At 43.5% G+C, this 8,717-nt stretch overlaps 1 protein-coding gene across 1 annotated transcript in view; it reads left to right on the forward strand.

The window, feature by feature from the left end:
* OXSR1 (oxidative stress responsive 1) overlaps positions 1-4,977 on the forward strand; it is a gene marked incomplete at its 5' end in the record, with an annotated part of 46,684 nt that extends 41,707 nt beyond the window's left edge. The window contains 5 exons of the mRNA XM_009071197.1: positions 947-1,020; positions 1,893-1,945; positions 2,335-2,403; positions 3,294-3,358; positions 4,236-4,977. Coding sequence (XP_009069445.1) covers positions 947-1,020; positions 1,893-1,945; positions 2,335-2,403; positions 3,294-3,358; positions 4,236-4,310 — 336 coding nt within the window. The remainder of the gene's footprint in view (positions 1-946; positions 1,021-1,892; positions 1,946-2,334; positions 2,404-3,293; positions 3,359-4,235) is intronic.
* Positions 4,978-8,717: the final 3,740 nt, after the last annotated feature.

Below are 8,717 nucleotides of genomic sequence, written 5' to 3' on the forward strand. Positions count from 1 at the left end.
TAGCCCAAGAGTACCATGGAGTAAAATACTAGTCTTAAACAAAGGGTTATTTTTTCTCTTATGAAAAAGTGACTGATCCAGATGAAAATAAGTTGCTCAAGACTTCTGTGCCTGGTGTTGTGTCTGTCTTGTTACTGCAGATGTGAAATCTCTGCCTCAGCATGTGCAGTGCAGGTGATGTGCAGAGTAAGAGAGTGACCGACCCCTTTCTCTTTTATTTGGGGTTTTTTGTTTTATATAGATTAACAATTTGTTCTTTACTGGAAATATCACAAGTGCTATAAAGATGGGCAACTCCTGAATCTTTCCTACTGGAGATCTGCTGACCAATAAAAAGTGTTGTGATTACACATTCCAATGATTACTCAGAAGTAATTTAGAAGTGCAAATAGGCAGCTATAAAATTGCTGCTAGATGCTCTCAAAGCCTTTGATTTAAAAAAAAAAAAAAAGTAATGGAATATATATGCTAATCTGCCAATTAAATGATTTCATAGGTACCCTTTACAATTGTATCAGTTTTTTAAATCAGATGTTTGGGGAAGTGATTCATAGTATCCTAGTATGTTAAGGAGCTGGAATGGACCTTAGACATCAAAACACAGTAGGTGTTGAAGCTGTCAGAAGTACTCCAAAACATAAAGTTTTGATGTAAAACAAGCATTCTTGCATTTAGTACTTCTGAAGTCTCCTGCCATCTCTGGCATTTCTCAAAGTCATGCAACTTTTACTCTTTTTAAGACAATGGCAGAGAGAACCTCCTGGGTTGCTATTTAAGCATGAAGATCTCACATTTCATTAGTGTGTTTTCTTTGTCACTGTAGTGTCACGATTCCAACAATGAATTAAACTTCTATTGTATTTATAGTTGATCAAGGTTATCTCTAGTCTTAAAACCAGAGAAAGGAATTGTTGATTTGCTTTAAAATGATGTTATTCTGTTGCAGGCCCCACCTGCCCCCGCTGCAGCTCCGGTACAGGAAGATACAAAAGTCCCCATCAGCCTTGTACTAAGGTTAAGGTAAGGACACAGAACTGACCTGTTCTGTTAAAGTGAACCTTTGTGGAGAGGGACACTGACAGACTTCTGTAGTGTGTCTTGCCATCTGACTTCTAATTAATAGGGTGCTGGATATATGTTGTCTCATCTGCTTTTCTGAAACTGGGACCCAGAAAAGCAGTTTCTCATGCACTCCGGTTTGGCAAGAGCTGTAGTTTGAAAGAGGTGTTTATATTTGTATAACTATTGCTAAACTGTAATAGGGTGAGAAGGAGGTATTACCTGGATTCCCTGATTGGGATTGGGGATCCAAGGGTTCTGGCCTTGTGCTGGACCATCTTACTCATCAGGCATAACTTCACACTTGAGCCAGTTCTGAGACTGAAGAGCTTTTACCCAATTCAAGGCACATTCTGTCACTGCACATACTGATGTTTCTCAGTGAAGGAACCTGCCTCTCATCTCTGGAGGTATCCTGACTGTTGATAGGCATTGGACTGTGAATTCTGAGCATCACCTCCTGGTCCTTCCTGGGCAGTTGTACAATGTATGTGCATCTGCAGTCAGTGAGCACTTCCCTCCTCTGAAACATGTGCTCGAAGGTTATATCTGCTGATGGATAGGAGTTGCTGAGACAGTGGAACAACATGGCCTTATTCCAGAGAGGTGACACTCACTTATCCTGGTCTTCAGCCACTTGGGCTCTGTCAGGTTGGGAGGCAAACTGTTCTGCTTTCATATGCACATCCATGTGATTAGTTTCTGCCCTTTGAGGGGGAAAGGTGCAATGAATTCATTTCACAGACTGATTATTCAATGACAGCACTTTCTTTTGGACTCTGATTAATGCTGTGAAATGGTCTCTTCTGTATAAAATTCTTTTCTTTCCACAGGAATTCAAAAAAAGAGCTCAATGATATTCGATTTGAATTCACCCCAGGGAGAGGTGAGCTGGTGGGAAATTCCTGTGGGTGCAGGGGAAGTTTTGTGTTTGGTGTTGTGCAGTTGTGTGTGTGGACACACTTTGAGTGTCTATCCATGGTGCCTTCCTAAAGGACTTGTTACGGTTGAGCCTGGAGCACTGCTGTGGAGAAGACCTTTCCTATAAAACTCATGGATATGGCCAAAGTGCAGCTCTTTGATGAATTCCAGTGAATTCACAGCATAGCTCAGAGCTGTTTGACTGCACCTGGTGTGCATCCTAATATCTGTCTTTTGTAAAGAGCACTTTTGCTGTTTGGTTTGTACAAGCTCCTTTAGGTTTGTGTGTGATGCCTTCGTCAGCTGGACAATTTCTGTTCTGTGGTGACTGGCTTTTGGCTTTCTCCCCAACAGATACTGCTGATGGTGTGTCTCAGGAGCTCATTTCAGCAGGTCTTGTTGATGGCAGAGATCTAGTAATAGGTAATTATATTTTTTTTTTTTCTGGTCTAACCATTTCAAGTCATTTTTTGCATATTTAAAATGACCTGATTAGTGGGAACTAGGAGAGTTTGCTGTGGCCTTGATTCTCTACCCCAGTGGCTCTACATAACTGCTGTCAATCCCAGTGACAGTTGTGTGCCAGTACATGCAGGCGACCCCCAGTTCACAAGAATATGATTTATTTGAACACGTTATGAAGCGAATGTTCCTTGTAATGCAAAATGAACTCTAATTGATGCATTAGCCAAACAATTATCATCTGGCACAGATGCATTACCAAGTTGCTGCACAAACCTGTCCTGCTTACAGGTCCTGGGCAAGAGAAGTCTGGGACAGGAATCAGTCAGGCTTTTTGGTTTTGAGTAGGACAGGGGAAAGAATTATGAGGTGCACATGCACTAGGGCAGCAGCACATGTTGTATGGGGGTGAACACTACCTGCAGCAACAGTTTGCTAAATAAACGTGTCCTGTGCAGCAGGTGAACCTTTTAAACTGTCAGCGCTGCCTGTGTATTTCAGCTACAGCCAACAACACTGTTCCTTACACACAGGCTGCAGGATCTGGAAAGGTTGCTACTGCAGAATTAACTGGATTTCTGGGAGCACTTGGGCAGTTTATTACTACTAATCCCACCACATCCAGGAAGAAATAACTACTTCTGACAAAGTAGCGTAGTAACAATGACAGTATCTTTACAGTGTAAAGCTTTTGATTTTAGTAGATTGAGTATAATTGAGACCTACACCTTTTTTATCATTTTAGAACTTCAAAGGTTGCTGAAGTAATAGAAAGAGGGCTAAAGATTTTGGGATGTTCTTCTCTAGCCTGTCCTAATATTTGCCCATTTCCTTTGTGTGTGTGGTTTCAGTTGCAGCTAATTTGCAGAAAATTGTGGAAGAGCCTCAAGCAAACAGATCCGTCACTTTCAAACTGGTATTTATTCCTGTTCCCTAATCGACCAAGTTGTCCCTTGCAAGGAGAAGGCATTGCATATAGATGTCTACTGCAGGCATCTGATGTATGCACTCTAAATCCTCCCTTCTTTCCCAAAGGTTCCTACTGGTTGTCTGACAGTAGGCAGTGCAGGTTCCCTCTTTGTATCCTCTGAGCAGCACCTGGGTTAAGTAGGCATGAGATGATCTGCTGATACAAGCATTGCCTTATTCTGGCCAATGAACTTCGCAAAATATTACAAAGGGGTATTTTGGGGGCTTGGAACATACATGTGCTGAAATATTTCAGGGCAGGTAGATGGGCTGAGAATAGCCACAGACTCCTTTCTTGAAGGAGGAGAATGAGGAGGGTCCAGATACATTGTCCCTGAGGAGGAAATGAAGAAGAAAACAGGGAAATAGGAGCGGTGGGCAAAAGAAGAGAGCCAAACTGAGAGCAGAGAGGCTGGGAGAGCTGAAGGAACAGCTGGTGAATCTTTCAGAGGTGGTGAAATTCAGGGGTAGTTAGTGGTAAAGTGAAGGCATAACCGAGGTATTCAGAGTGAAGCAGTAAGTGCCATTATTTTTTGATCCTTCAGCAAGGAGTTTTCACTTATTTTGCCCCAGTTGTTGCCTGTAGCCATGGTTGGAGCAGACATTGGCAAAACTTCAGTCTCAGCCCTTTGTAGCTCCAAAACAAAGCCCAAAAAGGCAAAGCACTGGATTTTAACTTTGGGTAGTGTGAGCTGCTGAATTCAATGCAAACCTGTTCTGTGTCTGCTTCCTCCCCAGGCCCTGTCTGATACACCTTGTTGTGGTTTCTGTTGGAGGGTCGAGCATGTATGTTGCTATTTGGATCTCTGTTCCTTGTGTTTCAGGCATCTGGTGTTGAAGGCTCGGATATTCCGGATGATGGCAAACTTATAGGATTTGCACAGCTCAGCATCAGCTAAACAATGGTCCCAGGAGATGTTTCCCAACTGAGAACCCACATGTGCATATTCGTAATGCTTCTGTTAGCCTAAAAATACAAACAAACCACTACTGCCAAAGAATTGAACTACAGCCCCTTCCTAGAAGCTTTAACATTTTCCTTAATAGGATCACAAACCTTCCTGAAATTACCGATGACGTTTACACCTTTTGTAAACAACTCTCATGTTTTTGTATCTGTCATCTCAAACATGCAGACCCAACACGTCATTGCCTGCATGTTCATTTTATTATTGCCTTACTTTAAAGAGAAATACTACTGAGTACGAAGCAGGGGGTTCCACTGCTCTGATGATCTTGCCTAAATGTTTGCTTACATGTGGTTTCATTTTTTTTCACTTGCTATTTTTGCACAAGTTTTAATACTGAATGGATTTATTTTTCTCTTTACCGGCTTCTCCTTCTATCTGAAACACCAATGTACGTGTTGTTTGGGTCACCTGGAGTGCTGAGAAATCTGCTTCTCTTTGGCTGTGTGTTTTAAAACTGCTGGTTTGAATGCTTGCACCTGAGACAGCAAGCAGAGTCTTAACCCACAGGAGGGAGAGCTGCCTTCCCTTGTGTTTGTGTTTTTGAGAATTTCCCTGACTCTGAGGTGTTAGAAGTCAGCTTCCCTTTGTAAACTGCCTTAATTTTATTTTATTTTTTACCATTTTGGTTCTCTCCACATGAGTGCCAGGCATGGCATGAGGGCTGAACCTTTTCATTTACGTTAAGCAGTCCTTCCTCAAAACGTCTTTCATTCTGCATCTTAGATGGAGTCTGTTCTTGAAGCAGACCACTGAGGCATTGCTGTCTGGAAACTGGTCTTTCAGATGATCAACACAACATCCGTGGTCAGAGGGAGGAGGAGATCTGTGTCACTCTGTGTTTGGAAAAGATGCACTTCAAACTGTTCCTGAAACCCAGTTTTGTTATCCCTGGTTGCGCAAGTCCTCCCGACGTGTTTCCCAGTCCTTTGCAAACTGGTACCCGTGGAACCATCCCTGTCCTGTTTTACAGCAATAAAGAATCACCAGTAGAGTGGTTGTACTGGGCAAGTGGGCACTGGGCTGTGTCCCTCCTGCACTAACCGCTTGGGCCATCAGCCTCCTCGTCAGTCCAAGTCTCGATCAGGATGTCACTGAAACCTGTCACACACGTATTTAGCTTTTCTTTCTATGTGGTGTTGAAGTTGAGTTTCTACATGAATAATATAAATTATGCTCTGAGTTTGATAAGAGACACTTGTAATGCAATATGTGAATAATAAATGGTGTTGACTCTTTTTTTTTCCTACTGTTTCACAGTTGGCCTTTGTAACTGCTCTTGGCTCTGGAGTGTTTTCTACCCAGAAATTGCAAGCCTGTAATTTAACACAGATGGAAATGTGTTTTGTTTCCATCAGCCACAAACAATGCAGAAACAGAGCAGAATGACTGGGTTCAATTAGGACTTTTTTTATTATTATTATTTCCAAGTCTTCAGATGAACAATCTGTATTTATATCTTGTTCTCTGTGAGCAGCTGTGGAAGCTTCCTGAATTGTGCATGTCCTCTTTATACTGCCCCTGTTGCTTTTAGCCTCTGGGTGGATATTGGGTATGTCTCTATGGGCTATTTGCAGCCCCATGGCTGGTGAGTGTGAAGCAGAGGGAGAGGAGGGAGAGGATTTGGGAGTGATAGCATCCCAGGGTGCTGAGCAGATGCTCCCCAGAGCCCAGGAAGCAAGTGCCCCATATCAGGGAGTGGTGGTGGTTGGGTTGGCCAAGTGGGTGTGGCACCTCTGGCACTGTTCCCTGTTGTCTGACACAAAGCACTTCCTGTGGAATCCCCCATCAAGCTTCTTGGCTTGGGAAGAGCAGGCTGGCACCTTGATTTCATGTCACCCTGTGCTCAGTATGGATATACTGGAAACCTTTAGGATACAGAGACAAGATAGTCGTGGTACAGTATTATTTTTCCTCTGCCTGCATGCCATGGGGACCTCCTTGTTCATTTGTGTACTGGTGCTGAGGAAGGTAGGACTCAAACTGCTCAAATGGAACAATGCAGCATCTATTTATTGTTATTCCCCATCTTCCCAAAGCCAGGATTTAGAGAGCTTAAGCTCATGCTAACCCAAGGCTCTATAGTTCCTTAATGGAGAAAATAAGAAAGAAACTGGTGGGTTTTGCTCTATAGATCTCCAGATCTTTTGGGTAGGGATCCAAAATATTTACTTGGGCTATTACAGTGCTAGACAACTGTCTTTTCTGATGTTGTTCCAGTAAGTGCCAATGCTGTTCATAATTGTTTTCCAGTGTCATTAAAATTTGGGTTTTGTGCAAATTTCTGATCTGAACCTGGAAGCAGGTGGTAATTCTAAGTTAGTTCCTACTTTTAAGGACAATGCTCTGTTAATGAAAACGGATCCTCTTCACAACTTTGGTGTATTGTAGATTATAATGAAAGATGTAAAATATTCAGGCTTTTTTTCCTTTTTTGGACTTTGTATTTTACTGCATGTCTCTAATTTTTAATCAATAAAGAACAAATTGTCCATTGCCTGGCGTTTGGTGTGTTGTTGGTTTGCACATCATTGGGTTGAATGGTGTGTCTTGGGCAGGGGGCTTGACCAAGTTGTGTCTGCAACCCCTGGGGCATTTCTCTTTGGGGTGATGGGAGGCTTGACAACCCTCAGGAAGACTCAGTGGGGAAAGGGAGAATCAAGATCATGTTGGATGGGACTCTGGCAACCTGGCCTAATGGAAAGTGTCCCTGCCCATGGAAGGGGATTGGAACTCGATGAGCTTTAAGGTCCCTTTCAACTTTAGCCATTTGATGATTCTGTGCTCTGCAGGAGTTGTTTGCAGAAATGGAGCCAGAAGGGCACTTAGGATGGTGGTGTGCTGAGGGCTTGTCTCCAGCTGAAAGGTTTGCTCCAAGCTCTGTGCAGCTAGGAATGAGCTTCCCCTGTCCAGGAACAGCTCTGGGACACACAGGCTGATACCCAGGTGGGATGATTTATACCCTATAAAGCATTGGGAGCATGAACTGTGCTCCTTCACCTCTGCAACACCACTTCGTTCTGAATTTGAGTCTTCAGGGCAGATCAGATCCAGAAGTGATTCTGGAGTCTCTTCCTTATGTTTTGAGTGGAGCTAGGGCTTCAAGAAAACACACGGATGCTGAGAGGTACAGCCCAGACACATTCAAACTCCAACAGTTTTGTTGACCCAATTTACCCAGAGCTTAGTGGGTTTTGTTAGAGTGAGGTCATGGTGTCTCCATTAGGAGAAGCAGAAGGGTCTTCCTGCTCAGAGTGTGGGAACAGAGAAGCTACTCTAAAGCTTCAGGGATTGTCAAGGGCAAGGTGTGTGGTTTTTTTGGGAGGGGGTAGGGATGGTTGCAGTCCAGCCATGTTCCTCAGACATTTTGACTGGGATGCATCCATCTGTGTTTCCTTAAAAATACACATGTTCCTGCTTAAAAGCCAAAGATCCCCTCCAAAACAAAAAAAGTAGTGGTCTTAGACAGTGACGCTTACTATGCTACCTCTTCCATTCACTCTTCTTTCTGAGGCTCTTGGGCTTGGTTTGGCATTTTCTGGCTCTGTTTCTCTTAAAATGTTATTTACTTGCAGATCCAGAAAACTTCACCTTGGGTGAGTGTAACTCCAAGTTTGAGACATGGGATGGTATGGGATGTTCTGGGTTGCTCAATCCCATCCTGATCTAAGTCAACTTCAATCTTTCAAGTATTTTGCCAAACCTTGCTTAGAAGGCCCCAGAGAATTACATCACATTGTCTCCCATCCCTGCCTCTGTTGTAAATCCCTTTGTGGACACTCCTAAAGCCTTCCCATGCTGCCTTAGTCCAGTGCCTCATAGTCTCCTGTGGTTGCCAAGTCCACCTCACTTCTCTTTGTCCTTGGAGGTTTCCCTTTGTGGATGCTGACATTAGGTGTGTCATACTGCCTGTGCCTGTGGGCTTCCCTGCTCTTCTTACTGCATCCCAATCACCTCAAAGTCCTCCCAGATGATGAATTTCCAAAGGGCAAGTAACCTCCCCTGGATGGTGTGCACCTCCTGAAATTTCTGTTTCACTTGACACACATCACTCAGGTTTGCATCATCCTTTTGTTTCTGATTGCTCTGTGTTGTGTTGAATGGTGTTTTGAAGGCTGGGATGCCTGGAGCTGATGCTCTTCCTGTGCTTTGACTTTGTGCACAAGATCTTTCCAAATTGCAGCAGATGAATTCCACCTTTACCAAAAGCCATGGATGGGTGTGTCATGGACATATGCCCTGGTCAGGTCCTAAGGATATCATCTCAGCCCAGAGGTGTGACTTTGGTCCTACCAGCTATTGCTGCCTCCTCACCTCTTGTTGGAGACTCCCAGCAAT

This window comes from Acanthisitta chloris, unplaced genomic scaffold (genome assembly GCF_000695815.1).
Source record: "Acanthisitta chloris isolate BGI_N310 unplaced genomic scaffold, ASM69581v1 scaffold3413, whole genome shotgun sequence".
NCBI lineage: Eukaryota > Metazoa > Chordata > Aves > Passeriformes > Acanthisittidae > Acanthisitta > Acanthisitta chloris.